The 18453-nt window shown below is 41.3% G+C and overlaps 2 protein-coding genes across 7 annotated transcripts in view; one reads left to right on the forward strand and one right to left on the reverse strand.

Moving 5' to 3' along the window:
* Window positions 1-18453, forward strand: part of LOC115636701 (tricarboxylate transport protein, mitochondrial-like) — a 43915-nt gene that overhangs the window by 2362 nt on the left and 23100 nt on the right. For 2 of the 6 annotated variants that reach the window (XR_003997014.1, XR_003997015.1), the window contains exons 2-10: window positions 380-487; window positions 630-729; window positions 2397-2535; window positions 3247-3331; window positions 3576-3680; window positions 3908-4023; window positions 4796-4869; window positions 5509-5605; window positions 9780-9939. Coding sequence is in view for 2 of the 6 variants with exons in the window: in XM_030537117.1 (XP_030392977.1) it covers window positions 380-487; window positions 630-729; window positions 2397-2535; window positions 3247-3331; window positions 3576-3680; window positions 3908-4023; window positions 4796-4869; window positions 5509-5623 (842 nt within the window). In the remaining 4 variants the exon portion in view is untranslated. Of the gene's footprint in view, window positions 1-379; window positions 488-629; window positions 730-2396; window positions 2536-3246; window positions 3332-3575; window positions 3681-3907; window positions 4024-4795; window positions 4870-5508; window positions 7024-9779; window positions 9940-18453 lie in introns of those variants that run through there. The other 4 variants (XR_003997016.1, XR_003997017.1, XM_030537117.1 and 1 more) reach the window with 4 other exon arrangements.
* The window catches only part of SMTNL2 (smoothelin like 2), a 49786-nt gene continuing 46501 nt past the window's right edge, over window positions 15169-18453 (reverse strand). Inside the window, exon 9 of the mRNA XM_030537111.1 lies at window positions 15169-16786. Coding sequence (XP_030392971.1) covers window positions 16660-16786 — 127 coding nt within the window. The 3' untranslated portion in view covers window positions 15169-16659. The remainder of the gene's footprint in view (window positions 16787-18453) is intronic.

Below are 18453 nucleotides of genomic sequence, written 5' to 3' on the forward strand. Positions count from 1 at the left end.
TGACTTTTTAATGGAATCTCTCCTCTCTAACTGCACTTAAACTTCACTATAAGTAGCCACTCTTTGTTTTTTGGATTGTTGGTGTATTGCATGTGTAATTTAGGAATTATTTCTCATTGTCTCTATGGAATTCTTTGATCCTCTCCTCTTTTGTCTTGGCTGCTTGGTTTGTAATAGTTAGCCAGTGGTTTTTTCTGGGTGTCTTCTGGTTTTGAAATGTTTCTGCTGTTTCTGTACTTACTGCATTGTTGACAAAACTGTTAATAGGATAATTTGCAACGTGGATTGGCACAGTGCAGTATTGCACAATTTGTGTGTTGCTTACTTTTTGTTTATAAAAAATAACAGCATAACATTTCTACCTCTCTGTTCTGTGCAGGTGGCATTGCTGGTGGTATTGAAATCTGTATCACGTTTCCCACAGAATATGTGAAAACACAGTTACAATTGGATGAAAGAGCAAATCCCCCTCGGTATAGAAGCATTGGTAAGAGGATAACAACTCCTATTTGTGTGCATTTTAAAATATCAAACAAAGTTTCTAGTAGACTGTTAGCCTAGCAGGCAAATCTCTATAATTCATTTGTAAAGTAAAAGTTGATTATCAAGACCTGGAAATTGTCTTGCAGGTCACTGTGTGAGGCTGACCATTCAGGAGCATGGTGTGAAGGGTCTGTACAGGGGCCTAAGTTCTTTGTTGTATGGCTCTATTCCAAAATCTGCTGTCAGGTAAGGTGATCTCTAAATTATTATTCATAAATATAATAAACATGTCCAATTTGTGGAAGGACTTCACTGATAGGTTTTTATCAGTTTTATAGCATGCTTTTTCATCTATAGATCTCAAAGTGCTAAATGAGACTGCTTTTTTATCTTATTTGTAACTATATCATTTGCCACCATTTTCTCTCTCTCTCTCTCTCTCTCTCTCTCTCTCTCTCTCTCTCTCACACACACACACACACACACACACACACACACACACACACACACACACACACACACACACACACACACACACACACACACACACACACACACAAAATTTCTAAAGGACTGCGATGTGCTCAGTTCAGTTCTCCCTCTTGAGCTCCATCTGTATTTTATTGGCCTTGCAATATAGGTCTTGGAAAAATAATGTTCTGTATCGAAACTTTATGCAGATTCTTAGGCCAGGTGAACATCTGAAAAAAAGGCATAACTTTATTTTGACTATTACACAGTTTGAAAGGGGAAAATAGTGTGAATGGTCCATTTTATACTCTTTCACTCTTAATAAAGACCCAGTTTGGGATCATAGTGTTTTAAATGAAGTAGTAGATACTATAGATATAATATCGCAAGGCTATTTGTGATATGCACTGGATCAAACATTCCAGGGTCAGATAGTGATGGCTATAAAATGTCAATTTTTCATTATCTTATTGGCTGCTGCTGGTAAGAATAAGATGACATTTTTACTACTTAGACATGTGATATTGTTTCATTCTGTATTTTTGTCTTCTGTTTGCATTTCTTAGCTGGTGCTTTACTGAGCTTTACCACTTGGAATAAGGCTGTTATGATAGCACAGTCTCCTTTTGATTTGTTTGTCATAGTTATTACTTCAGTAATATCAAGGGAAACATACCAAATCACACTGGGTAAGATTGTCACTCTCCCTTCTTGGTGGTGTTACTTGTCCCCTTCAGTCCCTATGTGGGTTACCTTGATTGTAAGTAGCAATGTGGGCCTAGACAGTGCTTCGGCTCCCATGTACGTAGATAAGGAGTGGTAGGGCAGGGGTGGGGAGTGGGTATAGCCTTGGCTCCCTCTCCCCAGTGTTCTACCAATACAGAGGGGAGTGTAATCTGTCCTGGGTATGGGGCTGGTACAGATTGCGTCTCTTTTTGCTCCCTTCCCCTCCCAGAGTATGGTGGGACCATGGAATCATACTGTGGCTATGAGCAGGACTGTGGTCTGTTCTTTTCCTTGGGCAGCTTATTTGTTCATTGCCCTTCGCTCAGGGCATGTGGCAAAGTCATAATCTCACCCCCAACTTGTCTTCATTTCCACTTTACTAACACTGGATCGGGGAGGAGAATGGCACATTTAATTTAGCTATTTCATTTCTGATTGGCGAAGATTTATTTTCATAATAGAAGGACTTTGGTTAAGGGACTGAAGGAGAGAGAAGTTTTCCAAACCACAAGTTTTTTAGTCTTGGTGAGTTGCTGGGATACCAGTCCTCATTAAAAGTAATTAAACATCCATAGCTGAGGATCATTACTTTTTTTGAAAAAGAGAGAGGATAGAACAGTGGGCTGGATACTTCTGATGCTGTCGTTCAAGGTGCTACCTGTCTGCATTCGAGAAAATCTGTGGTGGGGAAAGCAAAGCTCTTCTGTTCCCTGCAGGTTTGGCATGTTTGAGTTCCTCAGCAATATTGCAAAGGATTCAAGTGGGAAACTAGACAACAAAAGGAGTTTGCTTTGTGGCCTTGGAGCTGGTGTTGCAGAAGCTGTCCTAGTAGTCTGTCCAATGGAAACTATAAAGGTGGGCAGAATGTTAATGTGCATAGGCTATAACATCATCTACTTCTTGGAAACTTCTTCCTGTCAACTAAACAAGTCCGTTACTGTTTCCTCGTTGTGTTTTTAAAATAGCACAAGCTAAAATGTAGTAGGCCATTTTCATCCGTCTTTAGGCAACTAGACAAAAATATTATCACTTTACTATGCAAACTTATGTAGTTTATGAAATATTTTTGTTTAAAAGGCAGGAGAGGGATTTTTCCCATATTTTTCCCAATATGGTAGTATTGCATAACCTAACAAAATAGCCCCTATTCATGTTAAATGATGGACTAGAGCAGTGGTTCCCAAACTTGTTCTGCCGCTTGTGCAGGGAAAGCCCCTGATGGGCCAGGCCAGTTTGTGTACCTGCCGTGTCTGCAGGTTCAGCCGATCGCAGCTCCCAGTGGCCGTGGTTTGCCGCTCCGGGCCAGTGGGGGCTGCGGGAAGCAGCCTGGGCCAAGGGACATACTGACCGCCGCTTCCCACAGCCCCCATTGGCCCAGAGCGGCGAACCACGGCCACTGGGAACTGTGATCGGCCGAACCTGCGGATGCGGCAGGTACACAAACTGGCCCGGCTTGCCAGAGGCTTTCCCTGCACAGGCGGTGGAACAAGTTTGGGAACCACTGGACTAGAGGATAATAGTCATGAGACAATGTTGTGCTTAAAGTTTTGTTTTTAATTGTTACAGGTGAAGTTCATTCATGATCAGTCCTCTTTAAATCCAAAGTACAAAGGGTTTTTCCAAGGTGTCCGTGAGATTGTTCGGGAACAAGGTATAATCATGTAGCAAAAACTACTGTGGGTTTTTATCTCCACATAACTTAATGGGGGAATCATAAACATCCTTTGTTCTATTTGAACCTAATTGTATAAGATAAATGTGTTGAGAGAGAACACAGTTTGTTCCAGTGAATTATCCAGTCTTTCAGTAGACTGGCAGGTTCATTCTGGCTGTCTGATTTTCATTCACACTTTTAAAATTTATATATAAAATGAAAATTATGTAATCTGTTACAGGTTTACGTGGAACATATCAGGGACTGACAGCTACAGTCCTCAAACAAGGCTCAAACCAGGCTATCCGTTTCTTTGTGATGACTTCCCTTCGAAATTGGTATCTAGGTAAAATGAGTCAGGCTGGCAATTTAATTGTATTATGAGAAGTAGATAAAATCTTACTTAATATTTTTTTTAAACTTGCTTAAATGATGTTGTAAAATTTGATCAGTACTTCCTACTGTTGACCACTTAACTGAATATGAGAATATATTCTAAATTATTTCTAAGAGCATTAGCATTTGTAGAGGTATATGGTCTAAATGCTTTATCTCCTATATGTGCTTGATCAGGTGATGATCCCCACAGAAAGATGAATCCGCTTATTACAGCTGCATTTGGTGCTGCTGCAGGTGCAGCCAGTGTCTTTGGCAATACTCCATTAGATGTCGTCAAAACCAGGATGCAGGTAAAAATCACTATAGAAACTAATTTTAAAATGAACTGGCTTGTGGATAGTGGATATCAGGACACTTAGCAGAGCTCTGATGTTTCATTTAAGAAGGCAATAAAAACCTCGTACGCTGGTTTCTTACACCTACACTCTATCTGGGTTAGTGTGACTCTTGAGGATTATTATTACTGTAGTATGTAGGAGCCCTAGTCATTGACCAGTACCCTATTGTGCTATGCACGGAACAAACACTGTGCAAAAAGACTCATTTAACCAAAAAGTTTGCATTTGACTAAAGATCTAGCATAGTGCTGTGCTAGTGGCTGTGTCAGGTACCTCGCATCACAACTACCCTAAAGGGAACCACATTTTGTGAAGAAATCCTTGGATTTACCAGGTTTCTGCTGAAGTTTTACAAGCTTAATTTCCATTTGTAAAGGAAAGGTGTATTAGTGACGTCATATCATTGGATTTGTCTTTAAAAATGAAAACTAGGCATAAAAGCCTCAAAATTTGTGACTGGGATTTTTTTCACAGAGAAACGAATCCAAACTGGCAGGTAGAATTTTGTGGAAATCCTGCAGTTTTCTCTCTGGGCCACCCATGTTTTTCCACTGTTCATGTCATTTTAGCAGGTGGTACTGTGACAGTTCTGGGATTCTGATTGAGGGACAGGGAGGTGACATTTTTCCAAAAAGCCATTTCTTAATTACAGTTCATACTGGAATTCGCTAAAAGCTGAGATCTCTAATCACTCAGCTTTCTTCATTTATATCTTGCATTTCAGGGCCTGGAAGCCCATAAATATAAAAATACACTAGATTGTGCCTATCAGATCCTCAAAAAGGAGGGCTTATTAGCGTAAGTAGATTCAACTATTGTCTATATATGTACAATATTATAGCTGCAATATTTCAGTGAAACTATTGTTTTCCATATTTTGATGAGTGATGATTTTTAGCCCAGCCTACACCTCTTTGCTAGAGTGGAATTTATCTTAGTACTGTTGTTTCGGAGTCTTTCTTTATGAGTTCACTTTTAGTGCAGTTTAGAACTAGCATATACCATTTACGACTACTGTGCCTTACCCTCCCTGGCTCCAAATGACTACATCTGTCACATGCACATTGGTCACAGAGGAAAAGAAGGTGGAAGCATATTTGATAACTTTCACTCCTCTCCATACACGCGTCTGGAACAGTTTTATGATGTTGATCTTCTAGAAGAACTGTTGCCTGTTTGCCAGCAGATGAGACTGATTGCCAGTTTATGAATCTGATATAATCAGTTACTGTAGGCAACTTGTTTTAGGAATACTTATTAGAAACTATTTGCAAAACTGCAAAGTTCAACTTGCTGTTGAAGTTGACTTTGTGAAATAGATTTATAGCTGTATTCGAAACTTCATTGTTCAAGTCGTCTGACTTTTTATTCCCAAAACTAAAAATATATTCTTACTTCTGTGAAGCATTTTCTTATTTATAATTCTTCTACCTACAGATTTTACAAAGGAACAGTTCCCCGTCTTGGCCGAGTCTGTTTGGATGTAGCAATTGTGTTTGTTATTTATGAAGAAGTGGTCAATGTTCTCAACAAGGTCTGGAAAACTGCCTGATGCTGCTTTTATAAGACTGACAAGGACAATTTGGATAGCTGGCTAGCCAAGTCCAATGAGTGCAAATCTCAATTAAAATTTCTGCCTATGGTTTATTATCAAAGGTGTTTGAAATGCAGACGCGATCATTCCATCTTCATTCTTTAAAGTGACAAACCTATAATCCAGGCATTACACCACTTCAAAGTGTATACATTGTATGGTGTAGAGAAAAGGCTAGTAGAGCAGTATTACTAACTGCATACATGCTGGCTCCTGACACAGCTGAAATTGGTGATCTAGGTAGGCAGAAAACCAATTAAAGTAAAAACACTTGGCCAGATTCTGCTGTTTACATGAGTGTATCTCTGGATTTATTTTATTGACCATTAAACTCCAAAGAAGCCCCATCTAAACACAATGCTGTGTTAAACAACTAAAAGTTTTTTGTTTGGTTTGGGTTTTAAATGTATTTTAGTTAAACTTTTAAGCTGTATATGGACACTCTCTCTCTCTCTCTTTTAATCTAAACCAGACTTGTATAGCTAAATTTAGCCTGAGGCAGGGTGAACCACATAAACTAGTTTTATGTGTAAGTAAAAGTGCACTGGTTCCAAAACAGATATAGGTAATCTGATTCTTAACATGTGCAACTTCTGTGTGTAGACACGGCTTGGGTGCCTTCAATAGAGTTACTGTTTACTTACACTGATATAATTGAGAGCAGAGTCTGCCACACTGTTCTTGAAAGATCACATATGCTGAAAAATTGGAGAAGGGAGCACACTTCCCATGCTGACTGACAGCATCTGTAAGGCTGAATAGCAACTGTGTAAATAGCTTTATTTCTTATTTATTTATTTTTACGTTTGAGTTTGATTTCTGGGCCAGGAGAAACTGCCTTGTAGGATCCTTCTGTGAAAATGCTGGACCAGCTTTCTGATCGGAGGCACTAGAAGTGGCAAGGAATACTTGGGGCCAGATCGCTGGCATATAATAGGGATGTAAATATCGGTTAAAAAAGTGAACCGTTAAACTGTTAAAATTATATAATTTAATTGGTTAACCGACGCCACTCCAGTGCAGGGGTCCCACTGGGGCTGAGGGCCTGGCTGGGACTGTGGGGCTGGGATTATGCCAGCCGGCCGGGCTGGGGTTGCTCCAGTCAGCTAGCCTGACACAGCTCGGGCTGCTTTGGCCCAGCACAGCCAGCCCCCAGGGTTAACGGTTAAGGTCCAGTTAACAGTAAGCCTAATGCTTACCGGTTAACCATTTAACCTTTTACATCCCTATTATAGAACGACTGGGCCCTTATATATTTACTTAAGTAAAGCTCATGTTGAATTCGGTGAATCTTACTTGAGTAAGGACTGCTGGTCTAGCCCTATTCTGAAATTGCAGAATAAAGTTTCCAAAACTTCTACAGTGTTTCATGCTCTGTTTGTATTCTAGTAACTTTATTTTGCCATTGCAATCTTACTAGAGATCTGGCCCTAGGTTTCACTAGCTCCTGCTTCCAGCTTCTTGAGGGACATCACTGAAAGTTGCTCTGATGTTCTGTCTGGAATAGGAACTCAGGGAGCTGCATCTTCAAGGGTTAGATAATGCCCTAAAACATATTTTGTAGTATTTATATTTATGAATGGATAAATACGTTGGTTCTTAATATATGCTTTAGTAATCAGCCTGCCATACTGGAACACTGAGCATGGCAGATGGGGGTTTTTGTCCCTGAAAGAGAGAATAAACTTCAGACATTATAACACTTGTTCTTCAAAAATGATCCCAGTTGACATCTTTATTTTGGTGGTACGTTAATCATTAAGGCATTTGAAGACATTTTTAATCTGTGAGCATGGATCCTCCGGGGAATGGGAGTGGGGGAAATACTTCTCTCTTACGCTAGTGTAATTTCAGAATTACTTCAAGGGTTGCACCAGTGAATCTAAAGATAATTTGGGTCCGGGGTGCATACAGTTTAAAAAAAGAAAAGCATTAAAAAAAGTTGGGGAAAGGACCAGATCAGTGTAAATAAAATGTCATTTAACGTACCGTATCCTATAGCATAGACTTGTGGCATTTAGGCTTGGACAAGCTAGAAAATGTCAAACTAGAGCTAAACTCCCGGCAATTTAGGCAAAGGATCATGTCAAAACAAAGGTACTGTCCTGTCTCCTATTATCCCTGTAGTATCTGAACATCCCTTCCTCTTGTGGTTCTCATCACTAGCATTTGGTTGAATTTGTCACCAAGTACAAGAGAGTGCCATATTGCATCAATTAAAATTGGAAACTTGGTTGTAGAAGCTTCCTTTACTGTACAGGAAACTTGTGCCAGTCTACTCTCACTTGCTCTCAGCAAGCATTGGCCAACCGCATGGCCAATTCATAGAGAAACATGCACCATTTACATTCGGTATCCAAGTATTTCTGTAATCTGAGACTTGCAGATAATTTGCTGCTGGGTTTTGTTGAATACAAAGCACATGCTATCGAGGTTGGGGACATACAGAGCATATTAGGAACTCCTCTAGAATTGGGAGCCATGTTAAGACATATAACAGGTGTTGCCTTTAACTGGCCATCAAGGTGTACTGTATTTAACACTTCTGCTGAATTACTGAACTATTCAAATTTTATGAAAATTAAGCTCTAAAGTTATGCATTACTTCATAGCTACCATAACGTGGCTCCTTTACATAGTCACTGGTACCTCCAGAATAGGCAGGGCTTCCACCTTCATAACTTAAAGAATAATTTTATTTCCAAAGTCATTACAACCCTCTTTACTGTCTCGATAAACAGCAAGGCTGTCCCCATGCACTATTGATTGAAGTTTCCACATTGACCAAAATTGTGTCCACTAAAATCACTCTGTAGTTGCCAAAACTTCTTGATCTTCAGTGACCTGTCTGTCTTAACTGCGCCATCAAAGGGACACCAGATGAGTTGTCTTGGCTGACTGTTCTCTGTTTCTACAGCTCTATCTTCAACCTTAAGCGGTCTGCCATTTATAGCTGCATCAGCCACTTCAACTCTGGTATAGATAACCAGTTCAAAGCCTTTGTAAATGTTGTCCAAGTTCCTCATTGCCACAGAGCCTAAGTATGATTCATTGCTAAAAATGGCTTTAGTGGCCATTTAGTTTCAAAGCTCAGCTGAGGAGGAAGCAACGCCTAAGGTGACAAACTACAGTGACATAAATAGTTAGAACAGTGGCTATGTGAAGGGAGTTGACTCTGGCCTATCAAATAGAAATAATAAAACTTTAAATACTAGGATGTTAAGCTTAAACAGGAGAAAGCGGAGGAAGTGATAGGAAAGCATCAAGTCTGATCATGAAGTTTAAATGTTGAGGGGGGTGACTTTTAGAAATACAGCAGTGTTGAGTTGTATGTGGGTTTGGGGACTAGTGGATTTAGATTTGTTTATTTAGTCATACTGGCTCATAAGCCACCTATGTTGATATCCACAATCTGCTGGACCAGAAACAAAAACACATCATTTTCAGTTGTGGCAAAATCAGAATGATTGTGTTCACCTACAGACAGCATCTTTACAAATTGGCAAGTAAAAATACTGTACATAGTTAAGCTTATTTGTACAATACCTAGTATTGGTTGGGTCAGTAGAATATCGACTTGCCAGTTGGTCTGGTCAGTAATAACATGCAATTACTAGAAGGTCTCTAATTTTATCTATTACTGGGCAACGTAACGAGGAAATGCTATATAGATCAATGCTTCAAGGAGAGCCACTTTCTAATGTTTGTGCCTTTTTTGGTGTTTCTTTAACATTTCTAACTTGTTTGCTACATTTATTTTTAATGTTAAATAATTGTTTACAAGTTCAATCTTTTGTCTTTTGCAAAAAAAATAAAAACATCTAAATATGAAGCTTCTTAAATTTCTGTTTAAGTGGATTTCATCAGGGAAAACAAATGAGAATTTGATACATTTCAAAAGTGTTAATCACTGGGTGAGAAGATAATGGATCAAATTTTGCTCTTGCTTTAAACCAATGCAATCTTGTTGCTTTCACAAAGAAATGAGAGCAGAACTTGCCCACTGTAATCTGATTAGTGATGGATATATTTACCTAAATAATATGAACTACAACTAAAGCAGAATCTCTGCTGCAAAAGATATTTGTTCTATATACCTCTGTATTCTCCACAGTTGGATGGTGCAGAAGGAAACCATCTCAGAAATTCAGTAGAAAAGTAATCATGCTTGGACATCCTCTTCTCATTCAGCATCACTGCCAGTGTTCTCCTTAGAAACTCCACATAACTACTGGATGGAACAGAGGGATGAAGCACCTATCCAGCTATTGAAGGTGATTATTTTTTAATTTTGTTAACTTGTTCTATCCCTGCATTTTTACTGTGGAGACACACTTGGGGCCCTTAAATAGATACAATTGTAGTTGGTTCTTGAAATCTAGATATGGGGGTTCCTTGTAGGCTGCACACTAATTGATGTATAGAAATTTATCATATGAATATGCATATTCACAACCTATACTGATCAGATTACAATGTTCAAGCACTCCAAGTGGAAGTGTGTACACAACTTCTATGAATGCATTCCCAAAAGTCTTGTAATGGGTTTCTCACCTCTCACTAGCAGGGTTGCATAGGGGTATGGTTTGAGAGAGTGTAGGGGAATGGAAAGTGAAACCCACGTTCTTCTGAGTATTGCATGCTGCACTCACTATGGGAGGCAGGTACAATAGTGAGGGTCTGGCTGCACTGAAGTTGGTTGGCGTTTTTGGCAATGTGGCGTCTCTCCTTTATTCATTCAGATCCCCCTGGTGCTGCACGTGTTCCTTACTTTGTCTCTGATATAATAATTAAAGTTACTATTGATCACTTTTTAATACGTCATTACAGATATTTCAAACAATCCTCTAAACTGTACATGCAGGTTGGGAATGTGTTCAAATGAAGTTGCATAGTTGAATTTGCACTACACAGAGTGATCTTGAATTGATTTCTAGCCATTAGAGGTCAGTGTTCTACTGCAAATGCTTAGATGTACAGCAGGGAAATGTTCAGTCATTGTTATTGGTAGTAAGCAGTTGATCTAGTATTGTAAAGGGTCAGCCACACCTATCTAAACAACAAGGGTAGACAACCTATGGCAGTTGGCATGTGTGTGAAAGGCGGTATGCAAGCTGATTTTCAGTGGCACTCACACTGCCCAGGTCCTGTCCACTGGTCCGAGGGGCTCTGCATTTTAATTTACTTTTAAATGAAGCTTTTTAAACATTTAAAAATCCTTATTTACTTTACATACAACAATAATTTAGTTATATATTATAGACTTATAGAAAGAGATCTTCTAAAAATGTTAAAATGTGTGACTGGCACGCAAAACCTTAAATTAGAGTGAATAAATGAAGGCTCGGCACATCGCTTCTGAAAGGTTGCCAACCTCTGCTTTACAACCAAACAAAACATGACAAATCTCTATCCTAAGGAGCCTACAATTCGATAACTATATTTACTGAAGGCCTCAGTCTGCAAACCCTGCTCCCAAAAGTGAGGATTTGCAGGCTTGGGCCCCCTAATCAGTTACAGTGAAATCCAGGAAATCTCTGAAAAGGAAAAATTAACATGTTTTAGTGTTGTAGAAATTGAATGCAAAATAATCTGGCCTTACAAGGAGGCTCGAGTTGCCACTGAATAATATGATTGCTCTTTTGTATGCATTGTGGACAGGCTCTAAAGCTTTAGAAGGGCATTGGAAAACCCATGAGCTGTCGATTTCAAAACTGCCATTTGCCATTGAATCAGATATACACCACTTATAGTAATCTCTATTAGATGCCGGTCTCCTACTCTCCCTTTCTAAGAATAGGTATTTGTGGAGCCAGAAAAATAATATACAGAAATCCAGCAGAGGTGTCCCTAAAACTGAAGCCTTTAAGTGCAAACACATGCAGAACTAGTTATATATTTCATTATAAATTAGATCACATACTATTAACAAATTGAGAAAGCAGACAAAATGAAGAATAAGTAAAAGTTGCCAATGCAACATACATGTGTGTTTAGAGCTGGTTTGAAAATTTTCAAAACTTGCAATGTTGATTTTTAAAAAACTTCAGACAAAGCTAAATTTAGTTGAAAATGGGTTCATATTTTGTAATGAGCTCTAATATTTCTATTACTTTCAAACAGATGTCCAAGAATATAACATAATTGTAAGATAATAGTTACTTGCTGCTAGCTAAATGCAAAAGACAGTCAGTGGCCATGTCTGAAACAGTGAAGGAGAGAAAGTCTGGTCCTGCACATTGTTTGTTTGTCCTGTGACTGCGTCATGAATATATCTTCTCTCTAATTCATAGGTTCTAGGACTGAAAGGGACCTCAAGAGGTCATCGAGTCCAGTCCCCTGCCCTCATGGCAGGACCAAATACTGTCTAGTAATGCTTTTCATCAGTGTATCTCAGGCCTGGTCTACACTGTGGGGGGGTGTCGATGTAAGATACGCAACTTCAGCTATGGGAATACTGTAGCTGAAGTCGAAGTATTTTATTCCAACTTACCTCCTGTTCTCACCACGCGGGATCGACGTCTGCGGCTCCCCGTGTCAACTCCGCTACCGCTGCTCGCTCCAGTGGAGTTCCAGAGTCAACGGGAGCACATTCGGAGATGGATCTATTGTGTCTAGATGAGACATGATATATCTATCCCCGAAAAATCGATCGCTACTCGCCAATATGGCAGGTAGTCTGGATGTACCCTCACAGAGCTCTGTACAAACAGGTCACTATCATTATCCCAATTTTTACAGATGGGGAAACTGGGGCATACAAGTAACAGAGCCAGGAATATAACTCAGGTTTGCTGGAGGACCTTGGGCAAGTCATTTCAGCTTTCTGCGCCGCAATAGATTTGCATTTGGTCTTGATTTGGCAAAGTACCTAAGTCCATGCTTATGTCCTATTGAAATCAATGGAGCTCAAGCCCTTTGAGCAGGGGTCAATATGAATGAATCTGGGGTGATGCAAGGTATATGGCTAGTAAGAATCATACTGTATTGCCCTACTGACCATGTTAATGGAGAAAATACTGATGCTGTGCTGTGAGAAAAGGTCTGTAACCACAGTAAGTTCTGTCTCTAAAGACAAGTTTTCTTTCATAGCATTTCAACAGGAAAAAGACTTTTGACTATTACTGTGAAATAGAATCTAGAGCTTTCCTACTCAGAACACATTTTGTTGAGCAATAGTTGTGTGTATACATTTAATCTCCATCATGATTTTGGTCATTCAAGACTGTTAAAACTCAGAACACCAAAACGTTATCTGACAAGTATGCAAAAGCTTGCCAAACCTCTGTCCACTTCCGTAAAAGCTAGAAGGGTAGCCGTAACCGGGGTGCGGCGCCAGTGGCACCTTATATTTTTCAGATGTGCATAAAGGCTTTCAAATTGTTTCCACTGTGACATTAGCAACAGGATATCTGCATTATAAACAGCAGGATGCTCCCCAGCTTGAACTGTCAGTTTACGTATTCAGTTAATGGCTTTTCCTTATTCCTTTTCAGTCTGCTAGAAAAGCAAGAGCTCCAGCCTTGTTTATATTGGGCCAGAATAATATATTCTACAAGAGATGGGGCCTGAGCCAAACTCCCAGTCCAAACGCCATTGAACTTTGGGTTGTTTGGTACCTGATCCAAAACTCTGTCCAAACTATTTGGATTGGAAGAAAACGCTCCATCCAAATTCTTCTGAACTTGGGAAAGTTGAAACCCAGATTGGAATGGTATAGCTTGAGCTCATCTCTCTGATTGAATTGATGCAACACTTTTTAGCATGAAGGGAGTACAAAGCATTTCACATTTGAAGTGCAACTAGGAAACTTCAGTGTGTGTTCCTGTTTGAGGGATTCTCTTTGAAAACCATGAGGGAAGTATGTGTGTGTGGTGGGGTGTAACTACATAGTCAACAGCTCTTTTGCTTGTTGGCCTCCCACCTACCCCCATATGTTGGTTTGTTCACAGTTTCAGGCCAAACATAGGCTGAGTAACTCAAGAGCAGCGCCTTGGAAATTAATGGAGTTTCCCGTGTTTACACCAGCTTATCCACTGGCCCACAATTTAGAACAACCAAACTTTAGAAAGTTGTAGTGAGAGAATACGTAGCTATTGCCTGGTCGTTGCTATGCAGCGGGCACAGGAGGGGCTCAGCCCTAGGCTTGTGATGTAATTATTTCAGTAAGGTATCTGTAAGTCCTGCTTCAGACATTGGAACAAAATAGGCTGGATAAGATGAGACAAAGTGGCAATGAGGGGGAGAAGATCTGTAACTCGGCAAACCAAGACCTGACCATATAAACTCGTTTGCTGAGTTCAGTCCATCGGACGAACAGATCTGGACCTGCCTGAACTATCTCAGCCTGCTTTGTAATTTTTTCGACAGTTGCACGCACGTTGACGTGTACTGGTTCTGTAGTGGTTGCTCAGACGGTGTAGTTCTTATAAGGAAGAGAGTGATCCTGCTCCCATTGAAACCAACAGAAGTTTTGTCATTGACTTCAACAGGAATAGGAGTGTGGCCAAAGTAGTGAAAATCCTCCAGGGATGGTACATTTAGCAATCAGTGTTAGCATCTTTATCCCTCCTGGGCTGGCTCCTAACCCTGAAGTGAGAGTCCAGCCTCCTGTCCCTCTATGTTGACTCAATCGAGTACGCTTGTGCATTGTGCAGAAGGGAAATGGAGTGATGTAGTTGGGCCAGATTGCTGTAGCTCCCACACTGTAAAGTGATGTAGCTCCGTGGACTTGGTGGCATGGTGACTGACCCCAGCTGAGGATCTGGCCTGGGATATTTAGCAGGTCTGGTGTTTGAGCTGCACATGCTTAAAAACTGTAGTTTCAACTAATACTTACATTTTAAAAAAATCTTGCCAGTTTTCTGTAAAGTGGGAAAGGGGGGGACAGGCAGCAGTTGCTGGCTCTAGAAGCCAACTGAGGAGAAGCAGGATGATCTATGGGACAGAATCCGAGCTGTATCTATCTTAGCTACGCATACAGCTCCCATCACCATAGTATCTGCACATCTTATTTTATTTATCCTCACAACACCCCTGGGTGGTAGGACAGTGCTGTTTTTCCCGGATGTACAGATGAGAAACTGAGGCTGAGAGTGACATGGCCCAGGTCACACAGGATGTCAGTGGCAGAGCAGGGACTTTAAATTCAGTCTGAGTCCTAGGCTGCTATCCTTTGCAGTGGATCATCTCAGTGTAGATGAAGGAGGCGGCTTAGTAGGGAGCACAACACTCAGAGAGTGAGCAGCTGTGATAGTCTCTACCATGCAAATAGTTGTAGCCTACTAAATATACTATCCTTTGTACTGCAGTAGGACCCAGCAGTTTGTCATGTCCTGAAGCCAACAATGTTGCTCTGGATTTACAGCCCTATGACTGAGATCACAATGGGTCCCAGTGTGTTGTTTTTCCTTTAAATTCTAAATCTATTTCTGTTTTGAAAAAACTTCTCGGGAATCTCTTTCCCGCTGTATCCACCAATCAGCCAGAAGCACTCAGCCAAAAGGAGTTTGACATATATTTTATTATAAATGGTCATCAATACAGAACCAAAGTCATTTTTATAAATATCTGTGAGGAACAGGAACAGATGCAGGTAAAAAAACATCCTTTAGCAAGAGCAATCTGCTTGCCTGGCTTTCTATTGTACTCTCTATTAGTTTGTACTGTGGGGGGTGGGACTTCAGTTTTTTACATTCATTGCAAAAAGCAAAGCTGCTGATCTAGTGAACAGAAGCCAGAGGGTGGAGTCTGTTCTTTTTTTCACAGGTGTAAATTTCGAATAACACCACTGAAATTAATGGGGTTACTATGGGTTAATGAGGGTTAACTGACATCAGAAATAGTCCCAGGTGATCCAAAACTCCCAAATCGTTTAGTGGCACCTTAGCAGACTCCCTCAGCAGGGAGGCTGAGGATGGAATGGGTCATGGAGATCGCGCCTAGGGCTGGGGTGGAGGCACATTTCTGGCCAGCTTCCTCTGCTGCTGCCTGTGTTACACCTGCTAAATAGGACTCCTGAGCAGTTAATCTTCGCCACTTTGTAAGCACTGAAGTTATGACCATGTACACAAATGCATACAAGTAACAGCCTCACTCCTCCCGTGCCTCCTTAGCAAGAATTTAAGCCAGGACCTCAGCCAACCACTTGAGCAAAAGATTTTAGTTTTGACCCCCCCGCCCACCCCGCCGGCACATGCTGATGGAGTTTGTGACACAGTAATAGCCTATATGGGGATTTGAGCTCAGATGCTAAGTGGGTTGTGTCCCTTGCCTCTAGTGACTGATGCAGATAAAAGATAATAGCCTACTACTGCTGCAGGTGAAGTGTGTAACTCCTTTAGCTTACGTGGCAAAGGCCTGTGCTGTGGTTTCAATCCCCATATGGGCCACTGATTTGTAAGAACCCCCACCAGCGGTTATGTTGTGCGCGCGCACACACAACAGAATTAACACCCCTGAGGGCAGTGATAACTTGTATTCACTAGAGCAGAGACTGCCTTCCTTTGTAAAGTCTTGGTGTAAACTTCCTTCTGTTTCTTCTGTGCTCACTGGACAGAGTAGTAGAAAACGTATCTACATTATCCTGTGTGGCTTAAACTATGGTAGGAGAGAATGACTTTGAGGCAAAGATGCTCTTACCATACAGAGCCATGTGTCCCAAGCTGACTATAAGGAGACTTATAATTTAATTTTCTTCAATCTTTTAACACAACTGTATTTAAAACAACTTATCACTAGCACCAGAATGACGATTTCTGCCTTTCCCTATGCTTTTCCTGTGTTTTACTGGCCCACTGCTGTGATCAACACTTTGGGGCCCTGCTTGGTAACAGTGTAAGCAGTGACATGACTGAATGCAAGCATAGGGACGATAACAAGCTTCTGAGTGAACAATAATGGCCGCGCTCTATTCTCAAAACACCGCTCTCCTTTTGTTGAGAAAACACCAGAGTCGTCTCAGTATGGGGTTGTGTTCAAGCTTTCCGGTGGGTTTATTCAAAGCGGCGCAGGTGATTGTATAGTGACTGTACGTAGGTGAAAACACACATGGGATCTGGCTTGCGTCCCATCACCATCATGTCATCCACTTCTATCAGGCGGTCGCAGTGAGCCAGTTTCCTGCAGTAACCCCAAAACAGAGCCATCAAACAAAGGGTTATCGCCAACTATTTCCAGTATCCATTTGCTACCCCAGTATTGGAATCACTTGGGCTTGTATCAAACAGTGGAATTTTCTCTCAAAGAAATCTATATAACATTGTAGTTAACACTGAAACGGTCAAGTTTGAAGGCTGCCATTTTCTGTAACCAGAGAAAATTCCTGTTCCACCTCTGTCTTTTTCTCATGATAGGGACAGTCCTGATTTTCGGGTCTTTTTCTTATATAGGCTCCTATTACACCCCCCCCCTCACACAAACACACCCTGTCCTGATTTTTCACACTTGCTGTCTGGTCACCCTAACTCATGATCTGATTCAAAGCTCAGTGGTTTTTTCCATTGGTTGCAATAGATTTCAGATCAAGTCCCTAATGCTCTTCTGGCTGCATCCCTGTCTCTCGTCATGCCATGGTTCCCCTGCCTCTCGCTGGGCCTCAGCAAGCAGAGTCCCTCAGGTTTGCAAATTCTCTTCTCCCACTGGCAGGAGAAAGGAAGCCTGGGTCACTCCAGTTGTTCAGAGGGAAACCCAGGGGCTGTTCTGCCGGCCAGTAGGGATGCTTGCAGAGGACAACAGGGGTAAGTGAAGTGGCAAGGGAATTTATGAGGAAGGCCTGGATGTTTTGTTTTTGGTGAAGTGACCCAGGCAGCAGTCCTGGATAGTCATCAGGGTCAAGGGCTGATAGGCTAGGATCCAAGATCAGGCAGAAGGGGAGATGTCTGTTGAGGCCTGGGGTGACAGAAGAACTGTGGAATGATGCACACTAGGCAGACAAAGGTTTGTCCAGTTGAGCCCAAGTGACGTGGAATGAAATGACACACCAATCTTTCTCTGCTCTAAAAGAAAGCACCAAGGTCAGAGTCAACAACAGCCAGGGGGAAGCTGACATTTCCACAGGCACCTCTTATCTAATAGGTTACTACTGAATTTTCGGAGTCTCTTCTGGTCCAGCCCACATTTATCTTGGTTATGAAAAAAGCTGGGTTTGGACCACAGGATGACTGGTCCCTTCGAGAGGGAGGGAGAAGTCCAGTGCACCTGGGACTGATTACCTGCTACCCAGCTAGGCTTAAAGGAAAGCACGTGGGCCTTATAAAGGGGCAATCAATAGTAGGGGAAGGTTGACTACCCACTGATCTCTTTCAGCTCAGGCTGGTGAGGCTGCTGTGGGAGGGCTAGTGCATGAGAAGGCTGAATTCCAGCTAGGAAGGCTGAGAGTGGCTGCTTGGTGAAGAGCCAACGGGGACAGAAAAATTGCTCCAGGACTGGCTGTGCATGCTAAAGCTGAGTATGAACTTGTGTGTGGTGGTGACGGACTTTATTTGAGGACTTTGTTTTGAACCATAAATATTATTAAACCAGCCCTAGGCTGGGGTGGTGTTAACCATAAGGAAACCTAAGAGAGTCCTGAGAAAAAGGGAAGACCAAACCAGGACTGTACAGATCCACCTCGTGCAATGAGAGGCACTTGGGAGGTAAGGCATTCTATTACAGTTCATGTCAGAAATCAACCTGCTAAAAAATTGTGACACTCACTCTCGTGATTGTTAATCAGCCGCAGGCATAGGAAAGATTATCTTCCCCTATCATTTTATTTATCTGTGACTGACCTTGCTTGCAGCGAGCTC

This window comes from Gopherus evgoodei, chromosome 17 (genome assembly GCF_007399415.2).
Source record: "Gopherus evgoodei ecotype Sinaloan lineage chromosome 17, rGopEvg1_v1.p, whole genome shotgun sequence".
Taxonomy (NCBI): Eukaryota; Metazoa; Chordata; order Testudines; family Testudinidae; genus Gopherus; species Gopherus evgoodei.